General features: G+C 39.6%; 2 protein-coding genes and 1 long non-coding RNA gene across 3 annotated transcripts in view; 1 reads left to right on the top strand and 2 right to left on the bottom strand.

Annotated features, from left to right (window-relative positions):
* Positions 1–26,636, top strand: part of ODF2L (outer dense fiber of sperm tails 2 like) — a 44,262-nt gene that overhangs the window by 5,104 nt on the left and 12,522 nt on the right. Inside the window, exons 3-7 of the mRNA XM_061462204.1 lie at positions 24,461–24,577; positions 25,492–25,638; positions 25,873–25,935; positions 26,182–26,253; positions 26,368–26,484. Of these exons, the coding sequence (XP_061318188.1) occupies positions 24,473–24,577; positions 25,492–25,638; positions 25,873–25,935; positions 26,182–26,253; positions 26,368–26,484 (504 nt within the window). The 5' untranslated portion in view covers positions 24,461–24,472. The remainder of the gene's footprint in view (positions 1–24,460; positions 24,578–25,491; positions 25,639–25,872; positions 25,936–26,181; positions 26,254–26,367; positions 26,485–26,636) is intronic.
* On the bottom strand, positions 17–16,958 carry CLCA4 (chloride channel accessory 4). Its single transcript, XM_061455371.1, has 15 exons — positions 16,904–16,958; positions 16,316–16,497; positions 14,382–14,522; positions 14,006–14,156; positions 13,460–13,568; positions 12,578–12,749; positions 11,185–11,412; positions 9,893–10,117; positions 8,347–8,524; positions 6,569–6,675; positions 5,233–5,457; positions 4,828–5,095; positions 3,087–3,251; positions 2,319–2,543; positions 17–529 (listed from the first exon to the last, which is right to left on the bottom strand). Exons 1-15 carry the CDS (start codon positions 16,956–16,958, stop codon positions 105–107), a joined length of 2,856 nt encoding a protein of 951 aa, XP_061311355.1. The 3' UTR covers positions 17–104.
* Positions 19,293–24,033, bottom strand: LOC133273733 (uncharacterized). The gene is made up of 4 exons (XR_009744920.1): positions 23,933–24,033; positions 20,909–21,017; positions 19,648–19,817; positions 19,293–19,374 (listed from the first exon to the last, which is right to left on the bottom strand). It is a non-coding gene; the product is annotated as an uncharacterized LOC133273733 (long non-coding RNA).

Here is a 26,636-nt window from a genome sequence, read left to right as displayed (position 1 = left end):
GAAGTCAGTGCTCTTATGTTTTTAATGTACAAATACCTCTTTTCCTACTTTGAAACTTGCGTAGCAAAAATTGCAGTAAATTCCTTCTATTTTTTCATTTTATTTTACACATGCCTTTGCATTTTTTCAATCTCCAGTCTTCCCTTCTTTTTGCTAAAAACATAGAGAGTTGAATTTATGATAGTACAGACAACTGCTGCACACAGAGTTGCTACTGCCACTATTACTGCAGTGTTGGCACCGTTAGTGCTGCCTTGGTGATTTAAAGGCACAAATGCTTTTGGAGGAAGGAACCATGTGGTTTGGGCTATATTAGACACCTCTGAAATCAAGTTGGTATCATCAACAGCACATATAGCAAAGTAGATTTTGGTGCCATTTTCTGTTTTATTTTCTGGTTGAATTTCAAATGATTCTTCTCTACCAGCTTCCTTAGGTATGAGATTAGAGCAATTCACAGAAGTAGCATGATCAAAGTTATTCCTTAGGTCCAGAAGATTTTTACTGGTTTTTATTATGTAGTGATCAGCTAGGGGGAAAAAAACCACATGTTAATAGCAAGCAAGTATAAATGTTTTCACATCGTTTCTTGCAGTGACAGTACAGTACTTCTAGAGCCATTTTGTACAAAAAATGTCCTAATGATTCCTGTTTTACTACTGACTATTACTCAACATTACTCCACCTAGTGAGGTGGACTGTGAACTGGCTGAAGGAGAGAAGCCAGAGTTGTAGTCTATGGGGCGGAGTCTAGTTGGAGGCCTGTAACTAGTGGAGTGCCTCAAGGGTCAGTACTGGGACCAGTATTATTTAATATATTCATCAATGATTTAGATGAGGGAATTGAGTGTACTATCAGCAAGTTTGCTGATGACACTAAGCTGGGAGGAGTGGCTGACACGCCAGAAGGCTGTGCTGCCATCCAGCGAGACCTGGACAGGCTGGAGAGTTGGGCAGGGAATAACTTGATGAAATATAACAAGGGAAAGTGTAGAGTCCTGCATCTGGGCAGGAACAGCCCCAGGTTCCAGTATAGGTTGGGGAACGACCTGTTAGAGAGCAGTGTAGGGGAGTAGGTGTTCCTGCTCCGGCACGGGGATTGGACTAGATGATCTTTTGAGGTCCCTTCCAATCTCTAGCATACTGTGATACTGTGTGATACTGTGAACATGGAGGATTGGCAAGTTTGCTTCTAAGCCTTACTGTCAAAAGTCTACCGTGGCTGGGTCTGGGGAACTCCTTCTGAATTAAAAATTGAAATTAAATGTGCCTTAAAGATATGATTTCACCAACACTCCTAGCTTTGTGCAGATCTGTGCAAAATGTAGCTGAATGAGAAACTGTGTTGTCCAAATACAAACATAAGATGAAATGGCAATTAAAATATATTTGTATATTTGTAGATAGCAGGCATAAGCTTTGCATCTGATCTGTATTCTCTCTCAGCACAAGGTATGTAGTGAGGTGGGGTCAGTCTCTTCTCCCAAGGAACAAGGACAGGAGGAAATGGCCTCAAGCTGCACCAAGGGAGGTTTAGACTGGAGATTAGGAACAATGCATTCCCCAGAGGGTGCTCAGGCACTGGATCAGGCTGCCCAGGGCAGTGCTGGAGTCACCGTCCCTGCAAGTGTTCACACACCGTGTAGACCTGCTATCTTAAACTATAGTGCAATAGTTTTAGGATAAAAAATTTTTAGACATGGAATTGCTGAATAACAATGAAAGAAGTTGAGATTTGGGGTTTTTGGCTGGTGGTTTTTTTTTCCTTGTACGGCTATTAAGAATTGTAGACAAATGTAAGGTTTTCATCTGAAACTGTAATCTGCATAACTGTAGACTGTAGATTTTAACATACAGTCTCTAGCTTATGCAAGGAAATGCTTGTACATTTCATCTGGAATCAGTTTTCATTTTTCCTGTGCAGCAACCTTAAGAGGAGTATTGTGGATAGAACATTACTGCATATCTATGGTCCTTCTCCATCTTTGAAAAGAGACTAAAGCTTTGTATCTTCCATGTTGGCGTTACGCACAGGCATGGACCAAGACTGCTAAAGTCTCTAGTGGTTGTACTATAATTTTATTTATTTGATTTGCTTATAATATTCCTTGGTTTACTTGTTGGCTGTTTAGGTTTTTTTTTTAACATGAAAAACAAGGAGAACTGAAACAGGTACTATGCAACAAGGTAAGTTTCTGTTCGGTTACATTTTCAGGTAGGAAAGATGTAGCCTTCACCCCTGAGTGGTGGTTCTGAGGGTGTGTCCTTCCAAATAAAAATATCAACCTCATCTCATAGCAATGTAGTATCTCACTCACCTTTTCCATTGTCAAAATCACCTCCTGGAGCTGTCCAAGACAACACTATTGTTCTGTTTTCTATACGAGCATGAAGGTCTGTAACTTTACAGGGTGGATAAATAGGAGCAGGATCTCCTGTACTCATTACAAAAGAACCTGTTGAAATTCTGCTGAAACTTCCCAGCTGGACTTGGATTTCTTCATCAGCAAATTCAGGTCTTGGTGCAGTCATGTAAATTTTACCTGTTTAAAACATTTTTCAACTTTCATTGTGACAGAACTCTGAATTGCATTTTCTTCTCATTTTTATTGTCTCTTCTCATCCTAAACATTTTCTTTAGCTTATTCAAATATAGTGGAAAGTTAGTGAAGTAAAGACAGAAAAGAAGGTGATCTCAGGATTCTCAGCATAAAAATTAGGAAACCCCCAAACCAGACAAAGTCTGAAATGTGTAAAAATTAGAAATGATGCAACCAGTAAAGCAGGTTGCAGATGTTGGTGAGCCGAGGGTGCAATAAGGTAGTTTCATCCATCTCTTTACCCATATTGCAGGCCTTAAGAGAATTTTGGTTATATAGAATGTACTTCATGAGGTTTTAGACAATTTTAATCCTGATTTTTCTAAATTTCACAATGTAAAAGTGTAAAAATATTAAATTTTAATATAATAGATGAGACATCTTTTAAGATGAAATGCCGTTTTTGTGAATCTAAATGATCTCATTTGCTACACACCCCTACAAACAAACAGACAAAGAACTGTCTGTTTTGTAAACTCTCCGTACCATTTTCTCTGTAGCCTGAATTATACGAGGCTTGATTTCGCTTGAGGCTAAGACTGGTGGTTGCATTTCTTCCATGGGACTTCACTTTTAGGCTGTATCTTCCAGTGCCTTGTAAAGAAGTAAAGTATCTTGAATAGATTCCATCACTCTTCATCATGTCAGCACCTTGGTATAGAATTACTGGGAATTACTAACTCAAAATACCTGCTGGTAAACAAGGTTATTTTTGCTGAACATTACTATGCAGAAAACCTGGCAGTATTTTGTAATCTGTGCATCTTTAACAAGAGGAGTGCCCCCACTATGACAGTATGTGTTTCATATATATTTTGTTAAAAAGAACCATTTTGCATTAACACCTTTAGGTAAACCTCTTGTTACTGTATGGAACCACCAAGTTAATACTTACTGGCCTTCTACTACATAAAGTACCTATAAATTAGAGAAGTGTCATGCTTCCCCCTTTGGCCAGGAATTTATCAAGGATTTCTTCTCTTTAAGTGAACTTCTGCAGTTGTACCTGACTGGCTGCAATAGGCGATCTACTGGTGGCATCCAAGCTCACAAAATTTGCAAGCCTGGCAGCAATGTAAAAATAACTTCACAGGTTTCAGAATATAGAAGATGTTTAAGAAACACCGGGTAGCACACTGAAGTTTTGTTATGTATATATATATATATATATATATGTATATATATGTGAAAGCAAGGACAAAATTAGGAGGCATTGCTGGCTACTGCTGCACTTAAAAAGCTACAGCTATACAGCAGTGGTGAGAGGAGAGATGAAAAGAGATTGAAGGATGCTGAATGCTGGGAATGTCTTACTATTGTTCTAATAAAAAGTATTCTTGAAAATAATGCAATAATGTAAATGCGATAAAATAAATAATGCAATTATAAATAATGCATACATAAAAACAGATGAAGGTGCAAGGTCCTACACCTGGGTTGGGGCAATCCCAGGCACAGATACAGGTTGGGCAGAGAAGTGATTCAGAGCAGCCTGAGGAGAAGGGCTTGCAGATGTTGCAGATGAGCTGCTTCAGTGTGCGTTTGAGCCCAGAAACCCCCTGTGTGCTGGACTGCATCAACAGGAGTGTGAGCAGCAGGTCGAGGGAGGTGATCCTGTCCCTCTGCTCTGCTCTGCTCTTATGAGACCCCACTTGCAGCACTGTGTGCAGTGCTGGTGTCCTCAACATGAAAAGGACATGGAACTGTTGGAACAAGTCCAGAGGAGGTCACAAGAATGATCAGGGGCTGGAGCACTTCCTCTATGGAGACAGGCTGAGAACATTGAGGCTGTTCAGCCTGGAGAAGAGAAGCTGTGTGGAGACATCAGAGCAGCTTCCAGTGTCTGAAGGGAACTATAGTGATAGGACAAGGGGTGATGGGTTCAAACTGAAATGGGGGAAGTTCAGGTTAGATCTAAGGCAGAAGCTCTTCCCTGTGAGGGTGCTGAGGCGCTGGCACAGGGTGCCCAGAGAAGCTGTGGCTGCCCCATCCCTGGCAGTGTTCAAGGCCAGGTTGGATGAGGCTTGGAGCAACCTGGTCTAGTGTGTGATGTCTCCTGCCCATGGCAGGGCGTTGAAACTGGATGAGCTTTAAGGCCTCTTCCAACCCTGACTGTTCTGTGACTCTAAAGCTAACATTTAGTGAACTAAATCTGAGGGGAACTTGCAGACTTGGATTCCAAAATGCGTAACTGCTAATGTTTTTACTATTATATATGGAATCTTACCTGCACCATTATCAAGAAGTTCAAGGGTTACTGCTGTAGCATCATCCTTCTCTATAGTGGCTGTCACTGTTGCACCAAGAACAGGCCAAAACCCTTGGCTAACCTCTGCATAAACAACAACTGGATTAAATGCTGTATTTGCCCTGTTCACGTGAACTGCAGCAATCACAGGAGGAACATCATAACATGCTGGTCGAGAGGTAGCTGTTACTGATATACCTTGAGTTGCTGTGTGAACATTTTTAATATAAAACTGCCAATCACCCTCCTGTAAATAAAATACAAAAGTATAAAAACTAGTGAAAAAGCTTCATGTTCCAACAGGACAATAATAAAAAAGTAATTAAAGAAAACCTGTATGATAGTCTATAGAGAATGTGAATTCAGAAAATGTTCAGTCTTTACCTCTGCAATGCCATTTATGCGGAGTCTAGCTGTGTAGGGGTTTGAACTATCAATTGTAAAGTCTGAGCTTCCATATTCTTTTCCTTTGGGGTCCCTCAGGAAAAAAAATGGCTGAGACAGGTTCCATGCAATGCTGAAGAAAGTGTCATTTCCCACAGTTTTGTCAACAGGCACAGTAGTGTTCATCCATGCAGAATGCTGAACAACTAGCTCTTTGCTTTCAAGCTGTGGTTAGAGAAATAAAATTTGTCTTATTGCTATTTAGTAAAGAAGTATTTAACGTATTTTCAGAGTGATTCTTTGTCCATTGCAAAATATAGTATCCATTCACTGCTGACTTAAAATGGATTAGTCTTGGAGGAGACAATTGAAAAGCATTTACACCTTTTGGAAACTACCATGAAAAAAGATCCCTGCTTAAGTATTTCTAACTCAGAGTTATATAGAAAAGATGGGATGCTTTCTAGTTCTGCTGTCTCGACCTACAGGAAAATTAAGAGCTACCTGGCCAGCTATTGAATGAAGAAAACTAACAAAATCCCAGGTTCACTATATGAAATGGCTGCTTGCATAGTAACATTGATTTCAAGTGTAAAATTGTAATAAACAGAATAAGTTATAGTAAGTCCTTCATTTCTGTATCTATTTATCTGCCTATCTAAAGCATTGTGCCAGTAAGCTGTATTTCCACTGCAGTCATAAGCTTAGTTCTTTTTCCTTGTATAGGTGGGACAGAAGAGTCAATTAAAGACAGTATAACAACTCAAAATATCCCAGACCCAATTTTCTAAGCTACATTAACTGCTGCTTATAATCTAGCTATCTCTGTGAGTGGTGTACTTTGGATAAAACATAAGCCCAGATCTGTACTAAATACTAACAAAATGAGGAATGCATTGCTAAATTCTAATTATCAGTTGTCCTAGATTAAAATCTAAAAGTTTATATATTGAAATTATACATATGGCTTAGGAGAGAAGCTGTATTTTTAATTGTATCTTTGTTGTTTAAGTTAGACTGTTGAAATGCTCTAAAAGGTAATTTTTCAGATAGGAGTGAACTAAACATCCTGTAGGATTTCTGCTTGCTTTTCTGTCAAAGTCTCTTGGACTTTGATAATTGTGATAAATAATTTTCTTGATATTTTTGAAATCAAGAATTATAGAAGTTATAACATTATAGATCTATTTCTTTGAAGTGAAATGTGGGCGATCACTAAGAAATGGACTTGCTTTTTTTTTCTGCAATTGAGCTACTGAGCACATTCATGTCTAAATGAATTCAATTACTGATCATCTAAAAGCATAGGAGGAAACACAAGTGTTGAAATTCAAACCTGAATAGATTGTTCAGAAGTATCTCCATTTCCTGAGGTAATTGCACTGAACACTTCAATTAATTTGCTGGGAACAACTCCATCTGGAGCACAAAGCTTTAAACCTCCTGAAAGATAAGAGCAAAAGAATTAGAAATACTAATTTTGACTAAAATTGCTCAGTTTTATGTGACTTCTGGTACTGAATGTTCTACTGAGGCAGCCAATTTGTTACAAAATCAAAATCAAAATGTATCTTTTTATTAATGTGTCAATGTATGTGTCATAGTAAATTCCGGCTCGTGCAATCAATTCATTTTATCTCTCATTGGTAAAGATGCAGCATGTCATCAAGTACAATATTTTTAGACTTCTAGTGGTTTTGGAGTCACATATTATCCTTTCAGTGAAATTCTGCTCTGAAATACCTCTGTAGGAAAAACACAGTGGCATACCATGGTTTTTAACTCTTAAAATCCAGATCATCTTTATTTCCGAACATGAAGTTTAGATCTCTTTGCACGCAGTCTGAGTTCAAGCAGCCCTAGTCCATTGGAAGTTCTCATACTAGCGCAGGGCTGTTAATGAACTCATTGTGAATATGGCTTCATACGGTTCTGCTGAGGCTCGTGTCTCACCATCTGCACTTCATGCACTTGTTGCAAGTCTCTTTCAAACTAGGATCATACATGTCAGACATAAACTGAGCCATCACTGTGTTCTCAACTCACAGGTTATCCCTCTCACCCCTGTCCGTCTTGCACACACTGACATAAGATGTGCAGGTTACATCAGGTGTATGGCTGTGTCTGGTGAGAGAACGTGTAGAGTAATATGAGGTGGAGGAGGTCTTATCTGAGAGATATATTTAGTAACTTTGAAAAACTGACTTTTGTTTCTAAGCAGGAAGACCTGCTGGTTGACAACTACATGGTGAAGGACCATCTGGGTTCTTTCTGCCCCAAAAATCATTTTTAATAAATTCTCCACAAGGGGAGTTTAAACAACAAATTCTGTCTTAAAATACAAGCCAGGACAGAATTAAAATCTGGACTCCACCATTGTCCTTGTCATGTTGATCTAATGATGTTGAAGAGTGTGTATGGGTATTTAAAGTTATTTAAATTGCTAAACCAAGTGGATTGTACTCTGAAAATGCACAGCATGTGCACCCTCAAATAAGAATCTTTATTCACTGTATTTGTCTGGACTCAGCTTGCTTTCTAGATCTACTCAAGAAGTTCTCATTCTTCCCTGTCACTTCCAGGTGCAGTAGCATGAAGCAACACCCCTATGGACAGTTTTTAAATGGTTGTTTTCAAACTAATTGTGTAGCTTCAGCTATGCTTGCTTATGACAAGGGTAGTCACTGTGCTTACAATTTCCTAGCCAGTGCACTTCAGCTGCAACAGCTGAGGAAATCATTATTCTTTGTGTACTAAAAAATGCTTATGAGTAAAAGCATATAGAAAGTTCTAGTTATTGAATGTAATGCCAGAAATAAAACTCTAGACATTTCTTTTCATGTTAGAGAACAATATCATAAGAAAATCTCCTTAGTAATAGGTTGTTGTCATGTTTTAAACCAAGACAGCTCTTAAAGGGTAACTATGGATCTAAAGAGTTCTGCTTGCTTGCATTAAAAAAAAGCTGCTCATGATAACAAAATTTCCTTAAAACTAGATTTGTTTTAATTTTTTACATTTAAATCTAAAATTCCAGACTGATGGCATTGCCATGCTTTTACATTTTCATACTTGAACATGCCAGAGAGTGAGAGTGCATTGTAGAATATTTACCAGTTAGTTCTGAAAGTTGTTCTAGTTTCTTGTCTGCCTGTGGCCCCAATGCAATGGTGTGAATTTTAGCCCCACTTTGTTTCACCAAATTAAAGCAAGCTGCTATCCCTGGGTCCTCTCCATCCGTCAATAACACAATTTCTGAACCATATGTAGTATTCATTTTGTTTGCAATTACCTGCATCGAGAAAAGAATTCATGATATAAGCAGCAGAATGATTTTGAAATACTAGTTTATCCCAGGACACAGTTAATGTATGCATTTGGAGCTGTTAACTTCCAATATAAGACAAATTTATTCTTTAATAAGTGTTTGACATTTTATGTAATGCTAGAACTATTACAATATTAATTATTGTAATTGATAATTGCAAGCTCTAAATGCTCAGATTAGTAAGTATTCAGTTATAAATAGTGAATATTTAATATACACTTTCCTGGGGCAGGAAACTGTCCCAAATTTAAGATGTCAAAATCATTCCGCCTGTATATGCTTTGCTGGTTCGGGGACTGGATATTTAAGGGCATCACATTAAAAACTTCTGTCCCCTGTCTGGAACTACTCTATTCTCCAGTCAAAATTTCAAGAGTACAGAAGAACAGAAGGACAGACTTCTGTCTAAGGATGGACTCTGAGGTAAATTAAGGTGGGGCAGAAAGGGGTAGTCAAGGCTGTTTCATCCCTGTCTGTTTGCCGGTCATCCTTCTGAGGTCCCCCTGTCCTGAGCCTCCTCCCTGCCCTGGACTCTCACCCACCTCGGAAGTCTCATCCTTCTCTGTGCAATTTCTCTCTTTCCCTTCTTTTCTTTTTCCTACATGCTGCTTCTTATTTTCAGTTTTGCATTTGAATAAGGTGACATCTGGGACTTCAAACTGCCAGCCCAAGGAAGTATAACAAACAAATAAATAACAATCATAGAATCATATAAACGGTTTGGGTTGGAAAGCACCTTTAGATCATGTAGTTCCAAACCCCTGCCATGGGCAGGGACACCTCACACTAAACCGTGTCACCCAAGACTCCATCCAACCTGGCCTTGAACACTGCCAGGGATGGAGCATTTGCCACTTCTTTTGACAACCTGTTCCAGTGCCTCGTTACCTTCACAGTGAAGACCTTCTTCCTTATATCTAACCTGAACTTCCCTGTTTCCCAATCTCCCAAGCTCCTGAGATATATGTGGTTTCACAGTTTTTGGGGTTTTAGGGGTTTGATTCATGACTACTGAGCTGTGGGAATTATTCACAAATTTAGATCATTCTTGTAGTTAATTTTGGAATTTCATCTTCTTTTTCAATAGCCTTTTAAAGCATGGACTTTAAAGCACATCTGGACCGTCTTCTAGTAATACTCTTCCTAATGCCATATAATGGTAATGCCAATTTCTATACCGAATTTTCTCCTGATAGATTCAAGAATCATCTTGTCTTTCTTAACTCTACCATATTCTCTCTCTTAACTCTATCGGAAGTCCATGTTCAAGTATGTTTCTCACTTCTTCCTCACTTCCCTACATCCCAAGGATATTTCCACATTGTACTTTACCTTAAGTCCTTTATGTATCCCTGCACAGATATTGGTCAGTCCACTAGGAATTGTAGGCAAAAATTGCACAAGTTTTTGGCGTGTCCCATTATCGGTTATTTGTTGCAAATGAGCTCTTTCAGTTGCATCAGAGTCAAATGTGACAATTGCAACCCAGGAGCCAGTTTCAATAACATGGAGCAGGTACGTCTCTGCAGCAGTATGGAGGTTTTCCATGCGATTGTGCTGTATGTGAAAAAAAACATCCTTAGAATGCAGTCTCTTTGAAAAGCTGTGGCTATAAACAAAATGTAGGATTTATTGATGTCAGGTTGTAATTAAAAACTATCTGCCATAATGTAACTTGTGTATGCTCAGTTAGAGAAGAGAGGAGATGTAAACGATTTTCTGGTCTTGTGAAAGCACAGCAAACTGCAGCTTCCAAGAAAGATATAACCAGGCAAAGTTCATCTTCTGATGTTACAACTTCATTCCTAATCAAGGTTTTTGTCACTATTTATTGGGTTTGATAGCATGATGGCAATGGAAAAGGACAAAACCTATGATGCATGAGCAGTAGATTAGTCTAGAGACTAAGTATTTTGAAAATAGAAATAATACTAAAGTAAAATTATGGCTATTTTAAATGCAAATATTTGAACAGATTACTAAAAAAAAAGTTATCTTTTAAAGCATTTATCATAGAGGCGTGAAGTCTATTAACAAATTATGAGACACCTGCCTTACCTACCCAGAAAATTTTGTCATCTTTCTACAGATGATCCAATTTATGCAGATTTATAAAAGTATGAGGGTATTTATGGAAATAAGCCTATATTCAGGGATGTTTACTAAACCTTGCATCCATAAACAAGCTCAGTATCTCATGCCACAAGAAGTTGTAAAAGAATAAACCTATGCAAAGTTTATGGAAAAAAAAGGGAAAAATGCCCCCAGCTGTGTTAAAAAGACATAACATTACTTCAGCTTACATTCTTGATTCCGAAGAGCACTATTGTAATGAGGAAAGAACATCTAATTTATTAATGTATCATGACCTATGTATTTACTTTAAAATTTAGAATCATTCATAACAAAAGTACAATGTGAAACTCCATCTATGATATGTTGCTGCTTGGAAGAAATACAAGGGCATTTTCATTCTAGGTCTGGAACAAAGGCAGGAAAGGATATAAAATTGATGTTTGATAACAAAAGAAAGAGCAAGTCTGCTCTACAACTCTCAATACTTTCAAGCAATATCATGCTAGGAATTTTTGCTAAAAAATTGCTTATAAGATGCATATTCTTACCATTCTCATGCTCCCAGAAATATCCAGTACTAAACAAATTACTCTTTCTTGGGCTTGTAGTAGCCTGAATGTAGTCTCAGAGGAGGGTGCAGAAGTATTTAGAGCAGTCGAGTTGCGAAAGTCATCAGATTCCATAATTACCTCCCACGTGCTTTTGTGGTTGCATATCTTGTTCTGCATATTTGGAGCCTCACTGTTGTGAGTGTTTTGATCACAAAATTCAACCACCTAGAAAGTCAGATTGAAGCTGATAATAATTCTGATCCCAACAGTATGAGCATAAGAAAATATCTCAGAAAATATGAAGTTTGTTGTGGGGGGACAGGACAGATGGAGGTGTTCTTCTCCATTGAATGTACTCTGCCATGATGACTTTCTAGCCAGGATCTTAGAAGAGGCAAGTGAAGAAAGTGCTCCCAAAGAACTTATCTCAGATTCTACATAAGCACCAGCATGTTGTGACATGTAGAAAGCAAGCATTTTATCTGTGAGTACTGAGATCCTTGGAGTGACTGCTTCATGGAGGTCCTACTAGATTTAAGCCTGCTAACATAGATATTGTGGCTGAACAGCATGGAGGTCAGTTCAAGTTAGCAACCTGAAAATTTAACCAACTTCTTGGGTTAAGTTGGTGTTCTTAGACTGGTTCATGTGAGTTTTCTTGAGTCAAATAACGAAATATGCAAAAGATACAAAGTCAAGACTTTGAGAGAAGCAGCATATCATCCATTACGAAGAAAGCTATTGTATCCCAACCAAGCCCAGTACACCCATGAAGTTCTTGGAAACAGCTTGCCCAAAGAAATGAAGTTGATAGCCGGAGGAATTGTGACACCATACCACAGAAACCTAGCCTGCAAGGATACTGTCCATCCTGCTAACCCCTGTCCCAAACACTGGAGCTGACATGAGGAGGCCTGCCTGGTTATCCTGGCTGTTTTTGAGATAAGTGGGCTGCTGCTCCCCTGTTAAGGCTAGATAGACAGACCAGATTGCTCTGCAGTGGAGTGTAATAGAGCTAACCAGGTAACGCAGTTCAGGCACCAGTTTTCATAAGGAGTGATCAAAATCTACAGTTACCTTATGGACATGGCATTTGGCAAGAATGCTTCACTTTTATGCCTGTTAACCTGATTCTCCAAACACGAAGCAAGAAGGATTCTGAGGCTGCTGTACACCTCTCCCTTATTGACAGGAAACAGCTGTCAAATAATTTCTAGTAGCTCCTTTGTCTTCCATTTTGAGCAGATTTTAATAGAACTTATAGCATCCTTCATAGTCTTTGGAATTAATTAAAGAAGCACTTGACTGATAGTTCTCCCCAGCAGAAATCACTGGTTAGACCCTAAGTGTTACTAGACTCTTAAGTCCAGAAGGGTATAGTAATACTTACAGGACGTGCGTATTGCATATACATAATAGAACATGAGATATTTTGGCGTATATCTGGAATAAATACACATCCTTTTTCATATAGCTGACCATCATATCTACAGCTTCTTGGCTTACATATATCTCCTCTGCAGTCTTGGAAAACAGGAATACCAGTCACACCAGCTGGACAGCTAAGGGAAGAGAACATAAGCAGGGCTGCTTAAGAACCCATACATATAGTCTGTAACTGGTTATTTATTTGAATTTTGACTGCCCAAAGCCAAATAGCTGTTGACACACCACTGCACTAGCCACTGCACAAGTCCATTTGTAGGCTTTCTCTGTGCCCGGCAGCGTCCTCAAACTAATCTATAAATAGTTAAAATTATAAAACAGTTGTGGTTTTTTATGATCTTTCTTGTGATAATCGTAGGCTATGCAGGAAAGACATCCTTGCGGTACAAAAGATTGTATTGGTATGCCTGAGCTAGGAAAAAAGGCAAGCCTGAACTAATTCTCCACATTCATTTAGTTATTGTCCCTCTTTGTAGAAACTGTTTAAAATCACAGTGGTTTCAATAGGCAGTCGTTTTCAGTAGGCAAAAATCAGGTCAAATAGGTATGAAACAAATAGTGGCTGAAGTCTGCAGTTGCACACAGAGAAAAGATTGTCCACCCTCATCTCCTGAACCTGTTACAAAACAACACCAAAACCAGCTGTGGTTTTCTGGGCTGCTGAGCAGGCAGTAGATGTTGTTGGCTAAGCATCTTTTAATCACATGAGCAGGTCGTGGACACTCTGCAAAGTACAGACTCAACACAGATGACAAACGTAATGAAAAGGTTGTTGAAATGTTTAAACCTGAGTATTGTAAAAGCAGAAATAGGAAAAACATACTACCTTGTTGCTTCAATAGCTGCTTTTTCAGACACATAAAAAGGCATGTCTCTACTGTATTCATCAAACACCCCCCATCGAAAGTGAGTCCATTCATGGACAAATACTCGACCTGTTGAAATAGAACAGCACATGCACATTCTAAATAAAACTGCTTAAAAGCTGCTCAATGTTTTCCTTAGACTTTTTAACAAATTGAAGTCATTCTTCTCTGAGGTAATAGAGGAAGATTGTGAAATATTTATAATTAAGGAATAACTATTTCAAGTTTTCAAAGGAATGAGCAACTTCTGGGTAAAGGTTGGACTTGATGATCTTAAAGGTCTTTTCCAACCTAGTTGATTCTATGGTTCTATGGATCCAGTGTTTGAATATTTAACTTCAGACATTTTACAGGTACTTACTCCTTCTGAAAAACCTCTCAGAGGTTTTTGCATTTTAACAAGCAAATTGAAGTATCCATATTTATTATTCACTGAGGAAAATCTTGGCCTTTTTGTATGAACAGTAAAGCAGGCAATTAAATTAAATGGTATTAAATAGTATTACCTTTTTCTCCGTAAACATTAGTGAGATTTTCATTTAACAAGAAGTTAGGTGTGAAATGGATGTACCGTCCTTTCATCTTACATCCTTCGTACAGTAAGGTATAAGGATCATCTACATGTTTCATATAATAGTCTGCTATGATGACATCTGCCTGAAAAAGTAAGACCAAAGTTATACATGACATGGGTGTAGAGAAGAGTTGGGTTGTTCTTGTTGAATAAATTCAGTACTGCAATTCTTTTTACCCTGAAAACACCCTCAACAATTTTGAGTAAGAACTACTAGAGTCAGTCCTACGTCTTGCTGTGATTTGTAATATAGCCTCATCAGTGTAGCTTTTCCTTGTTCTGACCATAAAAAATTCTCTAAATCATACCTGATCATATGATTCTGTTTTTATTCTTGAGTAGTTGGTATTTTTCTTCCATGTTTTAGGAATTATAATTTTTACAGACTTGAAGAAAAATCGATGTTTTGTCATTTCAAACAAGTAATTAGAAGCATTTTTAATCATGTTCTGGGGGATGAAAGAAAACAAAATATCAATATCAACATTAGCATTAAACATTTGACTGCACATGCAATGAGCCTTATCGAGAAACAGCAGTGCAGAAAAGTAGAAGCACACAGCACAAAACTAAGAAAGCATTACAATCTTCGCTAAGAAAAGAATAAACAAAAAAGCCGAGGACTAAGCTGTCATTCTTGGAATTTCTCAGTGGTTCTATAATCCTGTTCTTAATCACAGACTGTGATAAAACTCCCACTTTAGCCTTCATGCGAGGTGAAAACTACTGAATACAGGGATTTTAGCCTTAAATTCATACTGGCCTGACAGCACATATGGGCAAGATTCAGCACTGCACCTGCTTTTCATTTATCTGACCAATCTCATATTTCTCCCCTCAAATTCACCATTTCTCATTTCTTCTTATTTGTATGATGGTTACTATATGTCGCCATGACTTTCCTTTCCTCTTGATCTTTCACCACTTCGCTTAGAGTAGAGGCATCAGAAAAAACTTTCTCTTTCTTTGTTTTTCTCTCCACTAACAACCAAGCGTTCAGTGGAAAAAAAACAATCAGGAAGGAGGGACCTGAAACCTGTCCCATAGGCTTTTCATCATCTAAGAAACAAGCTCAGACAGGAGGCTCTGGAATCAAATATCCATGTTACATGTATATAAAATTCATCTAAAGGAGATTTCTTGAAGAGATTCAGTTTGCTAGGACTGAGAGTGACAGTCATGCTAACCCATGAGAAGTTAAGCAGTAATGGGACGTGCCACATCAGCTGTCCCTGTGCGACCCCTTGCCTGCTCTTCAGATAGAACAGAGCAATTTGACTAGCTCAAGGGAACTGGAAGAATGGTGACAGAGCAAGTCTCATAAGGCCAGCTCTAATGTGAATTTGGTATGTGCTATATCTCACACTAACAGTAACCATCACTCATACACTTCTATATTAAAACACACTCTCAGTGGTTTGCTCCTTAATGAAAGTTGAGTGATCTAAACTCTGCTTACTCTTAAAAACAGGGATAGCCAGTAACTGAAATCACGTCCACTTTTACTCCATGTAAACCTCCTCTTACAAGATAAAACGAATCTGGAAATGTTAAAAATTTGATGGTATCCGTTGTACTTGATCTTACGGATGACATGGGACTGATACAGTCCAACATCAGGACTAGTAGGCATTAGAAATACTGCAGAACTTGGGCATTCGTCAGAAGTGTCCTGTTGAGCAGGTTTGCTCTAAAATGGTTTCACTTAGTGGAAAACAGTGTCTTTGCCTTGAGAGCTGGCTAGCATTCCAGTGGAATTTATACATTGAGGCAGCTATGTGAACTGGAATAAAACTTAAGCCCAGAAATGCCACTAAAACTGAACCTTTTTTTTCTCGGTGTGTTTGCTTTTTCTCTCAGTTACAATTTTTAAAGGAACATAATAAGACGTATTATCTAATGAAAGAACACTAGTATAATCAATGGCTATTAAACACGCATTAGTAAGACATTCTTTCAGGTAAACATAATTTGGAAAGCTACTTAATCTCACTCTGCCTCCCAAAAGAGATATTACAGCATTGTCTGAGAGAATTAGTGCTCTTAGCAGCAACAATGTATGGCAAGAAAAATTGCAAATTACTATTTTTGTAACTATGGGATTGATCCATGATTAAGTCAAAGCAACATGAAAAACCTATAGACAAGAGTGAGAGCTGGACCTGATTCATGCTACTTTCCAAGGAGAAAAGTCAAGTCACAAATGCCAAGGAACAAAGCATATAAATGCAGACTTTCTTACCATTGTGTTCAGGATTATGTTGGCATCTTCTGGTACCTGGGGATTAATTGCAACAACCAGATCCTCATAGCCATTCTCATTTAGCCATACCGTAGAACCTTTTATCAGCTGCAAGAGCTGAAAAGATAGCAAAAATATCAGACTCTGTGTCACCCCCATTACTTGTCTCTGACTGGGAGATTCTTGGATAGAAAAGTGATGGCTTTATCAGTCTTATTTATATGACTGCCTGTAACGCAAGAAGACTTTGTTATGATAAGCCAGAATAGTTCACCTCCCCCATCCGAGTATGTAGAGTCCCAAGCACATCTTATCTTCTTGTTACAGCAGCTAGGATAGTTTGATTCTTCCCATCTGACTACATGGAGTCCCAAGCGTGTCTTATCTTGTTGTCACAGGTCATTCGCTTCCTCCCATTGCATGGCCACCAGCGTGACAGCCAGCTGTGGATCTCAGCAGTCAGACAACAGGACCTGAATTACATCAGTGAGTTTGCTAATGAGCCAAACAGCACACCTTATATGTAGGATATGTTAACCAGCACAAGTTTCACTTTCCCTTAAACTTCACTCCTGAGCAGGTCCCCACTTTGATCAATGTCAGTGTCCTGGGGCTCCCACCATGTTGACACTACACTTTCCATAAAGTCAAAGCTTTCACTCCCTGGGGGATTCACACCTTCTCTTCACTCCTAACACTGCCTTTGTGTTGAAAAGAGGTGCAATAGTCTACAACAAGACACTGGTGTTCTATGCAAGTACAGTTGTACCAGAAATGTTGGCTGCATTTAGTTATGTATTAATTTTAGGAAGAAATAGTTCATATTTTACTGTGAACTAAAAAAATCCAATTCAATTTTCTTATGCCTCTTTAGGTGATCTATGCTCTGCTATTTATTTTGTAAGAGAAATAATTACAAAAGCACACTTGGAATTTCCTGGGGAAAAAATCTGAACAATGCATTAATTATGTAGTGCGGAATTGAAACGATAGAAAAAAAAACAGATTAGATTAGATCAGTGAGACAGTAAAATGCCAATAAATTCTGTATTTGCGATTGAAAGTCTCGCATTTTAAATGTCGTTTACCTTTAGATGAATAACCCGATTACTCTGTGTGGCTCTCCTATGTCTTGTCATCTTTCACTTCATATTTGAAGAAACGTGTCCAAAAGTGACTTTATATTTACTCCAATTCCTTGTTAAAGTATTTCATAGCATCACCCCAAACCCTGATTCACAATCAGTTGAGAAATGTCTATTAGATGATGATTCCCTATCAGACACTTCTTGAGATCTCTCAGCTAGGTAGTTCCTAATTTCTATAGGAGGTGCTTGGTTAATCCCACATAGCACTATATTTGGAATTGGGCTATCCCACAGTAATCAGTTCACAAATATCTTATGATAGAGTTGTATTGTTAGTTAAATTCATAATTCCATTAAAATAATAAAAATGGAATGAATGTGCTACTGATTGACACTGGTTGTATTTTCATCCTTTAATTCATTATTGATGAAATTCCTGTATAAATAATTTCCTGAGGCAGTCCATGATAAAATGACATTATCAGATTTTATGTCATCAAGATTAATAATTTTACATGGTGGATGGAAACATATCAGCTTTAGGTCCCAATAGTACTACAGATATTATGGAGGAGTCTTCTGCAGCTGTTCTGTGGAAACCTCCTCTTCTGATATGAATATAATTTTTAATAACTGAGGGTCTTGATGGGTTCATCTCGATTTTACCTAAAGCAGTAAAAAATGCAGATTAATCTTGACTATAAGCACACTCTTGTAGCATGCAGGCGACCTGAACTACACCTCATTTATATGGCTTTATATTTGAAAAATCCATTAACTTAAATGAAGTGCAATAATTTCTACTGCAATAGCTATTTCTGTAGAGTTTCAAGACTGCTAATTACTAAGAAAGCCAATATTAAATTGAAGTAACTGTTACTTGTTATAAAATAATTACAGGAGAGTTTAATTTACTAAAATGTTCACAGTTTTTAATTTGACTGATTACAGTACTTCAGTTAACAAACCTACAGTTACTCTTTTCACAGGCAAAACGCAAATCCTGTCTATCTGTATTACACAGGCACTGCTCTATTATAGAGTTAGCAGTCTACTTTAAATATTCTTCTGGAGAATACTGACTTTCCAGGTTTCGAAAAACATTCAAAACTAAACAGCTCTTAGCTGGGCTGTTGTTGCTCTAATGCTACTGCTAGTATTTATAAAGGGACTTGATGTATAGAGGTGCTGGAATACGTAACTGTATTATTTTCTCTGCATTACTTCGCAATTCTGTTTTCTATACTGCCTGATATAGACATGTCATGACTGCATGGCACTGCAGTTTGTGGCACGATAGTTCTTTTAGCTTGGATGTGAACTTTCAGGCTGTATTTGCTTTTCTTAGGGAAAGCAAACAAGTATTTGGAATAGATCCCATCATTCTTAACGATATCAGAACCTAGATATAAAAATGACATAAATTAACATCAAACAGAAATTGTTGTATTTATTATGCTTTTAGATTAATTTATCTAGGAAATAAGAATAACAGGACAATTAACCTTTGATACGGTGAGGCGCTGGAATGGGTTTCCCAAGGAAGTGGTGAATGCTCCATTCCTGGCAGTGTTCAAGCCCAGGTTGGACGGAGCCTTGGGCATTATGGTCTAGTGTGAGACGTCCCTGCCAATGGCAGGGGAGTTGGAACTGAGTGATCTTAAGATCCTTTCCAACCGTAACTATTCTATGATTCTATGATATGCAACCTGTGCAGCTCCTGGTTTTGATGGTATGTTAAAACTGTTAGAGACAACTGCAGTCTGAAGTAAGACGTCTTTTGGTACTGCGTTTTAACTCAAGGAAATGCAAATTTCTTAACGAAATCATCTGTTATTTCATTAAAAGCTAAAGAACAGAAGATTTTCAAAATCAGACCAGTTTTTAATTACTTCTTATGTGCTTCTATAGTCACATATTTGATTCTGCTGTGATTGAGTTCTGGTTATGCTTATTTCAGAATTCAGCCACCTATAATGATAAACAAATAGACAAAAATCAGAAGTAAGCAACAGAAGAGTAACAACTAAAAGCAGTGGTGAAAATAAACCTTCACTGCTGATTTAGGCACTTCAAACATCAGCTGATGGTAAACTTAATTTTACATTAATAACAGTATACATTACAGTTGATTTACTTACATAATGATTGAAATAAATGTTACATTTCAAAAAGTAGGATAAAGCAAATTTTGTAAGAGAATATTTAATTGAAGGAAATCTGGTTTTACATGTTTATACATACAGATTATAAACTTTGCATACACATTATTGATGATTCTGCAGTTTGATTTCATTCAGGAATAAATGCAAAGCCTTCCTCAAAAAGCCATGTTGGCCTATTAACAACACAATGTCCTTCAAAGCAGGATTTTTTTTCCACAGATGTAGATGCCAGGAAGATCAGAGGAACACCTGAGGATAAAACAGAATATATTTCCACTTTAAAACCCTATCTGATAACCAGAAGCACCAAACCCCAAACCTGCCCATAAGCATGAAGGATGCCCAAGTGGAGCTGGTGCGGGGTGCAGAAGCCTGCAGCCCCATGTATAGGAGGGCCAAGTGGGTACCTGCCAGGCTCCCTTCTCCCCAGCTGGCTCTGCCCCAGGAGCAGCCTCCCACTGCTTCCTCAGTGATGCCCAGCTTCTTCCTGGTTTCCCAGCATGAGACGAGTCAGGGTCTTTCTGGCCGGTCTCTCTCTGCCAGAAAGTAGCTGCCAAAATCCTGAGAGCTGGGGACCACCAGTGCCCCAGTATGGCTGACCTCTGCAAAGGCAGGGCCAGGCTTGTGCTAACCTTAGGCAAGTGAGGTCAGCCCTCCCTCCATGGAAAAGCAGGAGTTTTTAGCTATAGGGACTGCTGCTCCCACAGTGAGAATCCAGGACTGGGGAACCCATAGGCTACAGGGACTTGAGCAGAGATTTGGTAAACCTAAGAGCATCTTCCCTGAGCAGCACCCTGAACAACCAGCTGGGGATGGGATCCCTGCTGTTACACAGGGAGAACAGCTTGATGTTGTTATGGCGTGTTACACCCCCCCAGGCATCCGCTCACAGTTCCAGCTGGCCACATAAAGCACTTCTAATGAACTTCCCATTTTCCTGTAGGTATTGTTTGTGTAACTGCAGCCAGCTATCCGCTCCACCCATGCACAAAAGGGTCTCTGCCTCCACTCCCTGCGAGGCAGAATTTACAGGGCTACTTGTTAATGGCCCGTCACTGATAAGAGACAGAATTTGGCCAGATAAAGAATCATGCCTTCCCAAAATCTGTCAAAAGTTGAAGTTGCATGTTTGAGTGTGCCCCTTTTTCTTGGAAAGGAATTTCTGGAAGTAAACTATATTAATACAAATTAAGCTATCTTAATCTTGCAAATACAATGTGCTCTCCACTGTTCCTACCCTTTTGCTTGGAACTCCACTTTGTAATGCATCCTCTTGCTCTTTCTTCCATCCTTAAGGTCTCTATCATGTAGCCCAAGTCTTGAACACTCTCCTGTAGTACCTGTCCCAGTTCTGGGACCTTGACAGGCTCTCTGGTCATTTTCCAGTGTAGCAAAGGGACTGTAGCAATTTAGGAACTGGAGCAAGCAGTTTTGCAGGAGATGCGCATCCTAAAGGAAGGGGAACAAACAGGGCTCAGGTTCACCCCCTGAGTTGCTCTCACAAGTCTAAATTGAGGAATGAATGCAAGTGGATTTAAGGACTGCTTCGTAAAAGAGAAATATATTAGTTTCGCCTCCTCTGAATATCTAAAGTCTTCTGCAAACAACTGTCTGAGCTGGAAGCAATTCACATGGAAATGAGGAGTAGCACCAGTGCAGTTGGATTTATGGTGAAAAATTAGCACTGGGAACTCTGATCCAGGAAGGTCAATACATATAATAAGGAAAGTTCCGCATCACCTTAGCTGCGGTAACTTGCATCTGGGGTAAGGTGTTTCCAGACATCCTTGGCTAAAACCCAAGAATACCAACACTGAATCATCAATCTCCATATGAAGGACACCCAGACCTGCTGCCATGTAAAATTCCTTGCTATTAGTAGGGCCGCCTTGCTACTTCTTTGTTTCTTGGAACTGACTTATATTTCTTCCATGCCTTAAGTGGGTGCAGAAACACCCACTGCTGCTCTTTGAGCAGCAAAGATGATATACTGCTCGAGCCTGTGCAAAGAGATAAGGCTCCTGGAGTGGGTGACTATGGGGAACTCCACAGCACTACAGCATCGTAACTCCAAGTGGCAGCTCACCCCAGTGTCCACTACCTCGATGAACTATAGAGTGAAGAACTTTGGTGTCTCCTTGCTTCAGAAGTGGCACGCTGCGAGATGGAGCGGAATATGCTGAGAAACAGGCCAAGCAAGCAGCAAAAGCCACCATACCTATTTTACAAGAGTGTATGGGAAGAAATGTCACAGCTCCACCTCTGCGAGATATGTATTTCTATGTAAGGCAGTGAGTGTCTAAGGATTGCCAAGGGAAAGAAATTCTGGTCAGTATCATGTGCATGAAAGGATGGGGAAGGAACAGCACATAAACAGGGTCAGGGCAAATCTGCTGCTTTTCTGAGACTTTTGTGCTATCAGGCTATTGCTAAAATTAAACAATGATCAAAGAAAGGCATTGGAGTCTTGAATTTCCGACACAGAAACTGAAGGTTCCTTTAGAGCAGATACAGTCATGAGCCATGGCAAACACTCGGCAGAGCTCCTGTGGTATCTAAAGAAGCCTCTCTCCAGCACTCCTCTTTTGTTAAGGCTTGCAATCATGTCATCGTGGAACTGTGTCCTATTTCCTTTAATTATTTTCCACTCTGTGGATTGTGCCACTGTCATTGTGCTTTTGAGGACTGAAACTTGTAATTTGTTCTTTGTTTATGAGATACAGAGTGCAATGCTAATTATCATGCAAATTAGCCTCACCAAGAGGTAGTGCTTGCTTTATTATGTAAGCAATCATCACATTTTTATATAATTGCAACAACTTGTTGCTTTCTTTTTAAATTAAGGCACTCATATAGCAAGTTCTGGGAAGCTGGAATGAAGACTTGTGTCTGAGCTGACTATGAGAGACCAAGCCACAGCACACAAACTGCGGTGCTAAAGCAAAGGTCTGGCCGAGGTGCTTAGTTCACTATTCATCTCTCTTATTGTGAAATAGGAACTCACTCCTCTAAACAAGATAACAAGGTTTTATTGAGGGACAAAGTCAATAAAGCAGAAGCAACAGCACTGGGCGCATGACCATAGCCAGAGGCACAAGTGATTAGCATTTGTTACAGGTTTATATACTTTCACTATTACATTGGTTACATACATATTCACAATTCCCGCATATAGGGAGGAAATATTATAACTAACTCCCGGAACTTATTATCATAAGTCCCCTCCTCTTGGCGTCTGCGCACTGCTCTGCGGTGATTGTGGGTAGGGGTCTTGAGGATGAAGTAAGCAGTCTTCCTCTTGTGAGTAGGGGTCTTCAAGATGAAGTAAGCAGTCTTCCTCACAGTGTACTTTTCACCTTTGTCACGGACGCCCCAGTAATCACAAAACTAGCTGAAACCAGCCATATCTGTAATTCTGATAACTAGCAATGATTTAAAACAGTGTGACCTTCCTGCAAAATTTATTGCAGGATGGGCAGACAAGGAGTATCCCAAGCTAGCAGATGTTTGGGAGGCTCTGTCTCTAAACTAACTGATAAGTCGCAGGATGGTGTGAAATAACTCATTCATGTTTAGTGCGGCCACTACATTCCACAGACTTACAACATAAACATTGTTCTCTTTCTACAACCTAAGTTAAGCTAAAAAGTACTTTACCTTTTTCAGGCACTAGCTTTCCTTATATCAAGCCCCCCCCCCCCCCCCCCCCCCTTTCTTTTACCTTTACAAATTCTTTTGCTATGTTACTCCATTTTGCTCAAGAGTTCTGGCCCTTTTTAACTTGTCTAATCTTGAGTCTTTAGCGAGCTTTCTTTCTGTTATTGTAAACTGGTACAGTTATATCCACATAACCACACCTATGATTTGCAAAAGCCAATACATTTATGTGTTTATCACACTATAGAGAGCAAAACATTAAGCACATGAAAAGCCAACATACCACTTTGTCATTTGGGTGCAAATAGGTACTCACTCCAGCATGGGTAAGGGAGTGATTTCATCTACTAGAAAAAGAAAAGATTGAAATTTAGCCTTTGATTTTTATTACTGTGCACACATTATAGATTCACAGAACCACAGAGTAGGTTGGGTTGAAGGGACCTTAAAGCTCCTCCAGCTCCACCCCCCTGCCACAGGCAGGGACACCTTCCACTAGAGCAGGTTGCTCCAAGCCCCTGTGTCCAACCTGGCTTTGAACACTGCCAGGGATGGGGCAGCCACAGCTTCTCTGGGCACCCTGTGCCAGCGCCTCAGCACCCTCACAGGGAAGAGCCTCTGCCCGGCAGCTCATCTCAATCTCCCCTCCGGTAGTTTAAAGCCATTCCCCCTTGTTCTGTCCCTGCAGGCCCTTGTCAGGAGCCCACCTGCCTGCGCTGCCCTGGTGTCACCAGGCCCCGAGCGGGCCCGCCCCGTGGGGACGGTGCCCCCGCCTCATCCCGCCCGCCGCGCCTGGAGCGGGCTGCGGCAACGGCCGGTTGCCAGGCAACGGCTCATGGCGGGCAGCGGCGGTGAGGTGAGGGGGTGCCGAGGGGCCGCGGGCAGCCGTGCGGAGGGGCGTTTGCGAGAGGGGATGGTGCCGCGGTGATGGGCACTGGTGGTTGGCCCGGGCCCCTGCGGGGATTTGCCGCTGCGAGCTTTACTCCGTCTTTGGTGTGCATTGAGGTTTGTGCTGCTGAGGGGTTTGGTTTCCGTGCGCTGTATGTGTGAATTCAGTGCTGCTTCGGTGCTTACAGGTTATGAATACGTGTGCAAGGTCTCAGCTGCATGATCAGGGTTAAATCTCTGATGGGTTCACCTGGTCTGGTCCACTGTAATTGCTAGTGGGAACGACCTGGGATGCTGGTAACATTTCAGTTACTATTCTTGTTAACACATACTGTCTTGTTACACAGCGTTAACTCAGAATGTCGTCATCACTGCCATCATCATCGTATTTACCTGTACGTAATTGTACTGCGCCTCTACGGGACTTGGATCTTCTGGGAAAGCTGCTTCTTCGTGCTGCTGAGGCAAGTTCATTCTGTTCCTGTTCAGCTTGATTTTTTCATACTGTTTCCTTTGTTAACAAGATTCAAAACGTATTTCACAACATACTTCCTGGCTACTGATGGGAAGTACACGATATTTCAAAAAGTGGACATCAAAATGGTATACTGAAAGTATGGCAGAAATAGTGTTATATCCTTTTCTGCTTACACAGACAGGCTGGGATAAATTAAAGACAAAGTTTAATCTTTCGAGATGCTATTTTCACTAGAAGTAATTAAATTCAAGAACTTGGTTTTGTTTAGATAACCAAGAAAAAGCTATAGAGACCTGTGCTGTGTTGCACAAATTGAGGTCTGCTGGGAAACGTAAGCCTCTAATAAACCAAGGTACATAACTGGAGTGTAGTATTTGCCTTATGGTGACAGTTGAAAGCAGACCAGTCTACATTCTGATTCTGTGAGGAAGTGTTTGGAGAAGGGGTGAAGGTGATGGCAGGTTCCTGGTGCATGACAAGGAAGTGGTGGGGGAATGGGATGCACTTAGGTAGTAGGCACTGACAGTTGGCTCTGGACTTGCCATGACGTGGGCAGCATCGTGTTCCTGTGCAGCTCTGCCTGGTGAGGAGCTTTTAGCCTTTCCAAACTGGGAAAAGAGAGATGCCATTGCTGCCTCCAAATCGGAAGAACTCTGCTGTGGTACATAACATTGGTGTCTGAGCAGGAGTTGGCCTCCATCTTTGCTGGAGGCAAATTGTATACCTTTGTACTATGGATTAGGCGCGTTCTGTGAGTGATCAGTTTGAGTTTTAATCCCTTCTCCTAAGTGATTCTGCTGAAGAGCTGACTTGTTTTATGTTGATATCCTCGAATTAGCAAGATCAATGTCCAAACTGTGAGTGATACTAAATGTTACATAATTATGAATGCTGTTTCAGGGAAAAATGGATGTGCCACCTAGAGAAGCAGGAAAGCTCTGCTCACTGATTCAACCGTATGAAAAGGATTATCATAGAACTACACAAGCCATCCAAGATGGAAAATATTTTACTGATCTAAGCAAAGAATCTGACAGCATAGAACAAGTAAGAAAGTATGTAAGGCATAAACATAGAACCAGTATGAGTGTGCATTTCGTATGAGTCTTAAGCAGTTAGTCTTATTATCTTCTTTAATAGATCTGTTGGGAAGATTTTTTTTTTTTTTGTTACGTCCTATGCACTAAATTGGACAGGACATAACAAATTTGGAAGGCATTTGGTGGGCTAAATCAATTACCATCTGAAGTAATTTTTCAATGTTTCCTACTTGTCTTGCAGTTAAACAGTAAAAACATGGACACATCGATGCAGAAGTTAAATGAAATCATGTTCCAAAATACTGTAAGTAAATTAAAATTTCTGTCTCTCTTTGTTCTGTGCTGTACATCTGAAAATGGCTGCATCATGGGATCACACAGTTTGAAGTGACAGTGGCAAAGTGGGAATGTTTGTGAGGTATCATTGCAATGTGGGATCTTAGGGTCTTTCATATTACAGCTGAAATGTTCATCAGTGTGCAGTACTGTTGCATTGCTGTGTTCAGACATTCAAATATTTTTTTGGCGTTTGTTTTTTTTTCCAATGAAGATTCTCAGGAGAAAAACACTTGAAAGGGAGAAACAGGTTAAAGACCTTACATCCAGGCTTCAGCTCAAAAAAGTGAGTGATCAGTTGTATTGGAATCCATGTTTTCTCCCATGTAATATGTAATAAATAGCATCATATGACATATTTCCGTAGACTAATAGTTCCCTGTTTATTTCTCCTTCTTAGGCCAATGTACAAAAGGGAGACCATTTGTCAAGATCAGCAAAGACAATACAACTTCACCTGCAACATCAGATTCAAAGAAAAGAAGCGGAAAATGATGAATTAAAAGAGAAAATACAGGTTAACATAGTTTTTACTTTGTGCTTCAGTTTATTTGAAACAACTAGCAAAGCCTTACTGTGGTCTGAGTTTGATTCAGATGTGAGAGTTGAATCTTAAAGTACCACTTGAAATCAAACTCTTGGTAAAAGAAAAATCCCAAACAGTAAAAA

This window comes from Pezoporus flaviventris, unplaced genomic scaffold (genome assembly GCF_033815535.1).
Source record: "Pezoporus flaviventris isolate CSIRO_AGI_PZ_B2104156 unplaced genomic scaffold, CSIRO_AGI_Pfla_v1 ptg000001l, whole genome shotgun sequence".
Lineage (NCBI taxonomy): Eukaryota > Metazoa > Chordata > Aves > Psittaciformes > Psittacidae > Pezoporus > Pezoporus flaviventris.
This window is presented reverse-complemented; position numbering and strand designations above follow the sequence as displayed.

Excerpts from the sequence above, each read along its gene's own strand:
- CLCA4 (XM_061455371.1), bottom strand. The coding sequence starts at position 16,958 with ATGGAAAGTGTAGTGTCAACATGGTGGGAGCCCCAGGACACTGACATT. Across the intron at positions 13,569-14,005 it reads TAATGTTTACGGAGAAAAAG|GTCGAGTATTTGTCCATGAA; the intron begins GTAATACTATTT and ends CTATTTCAACAG. Across the intron at positions 10,118-11,184 it reads TTTCTGGGAGCATGAGAATG|CACAATCGCATGGAAAACCT; the intron begins GTAAGAATATGC and ends TTTCACATACAG.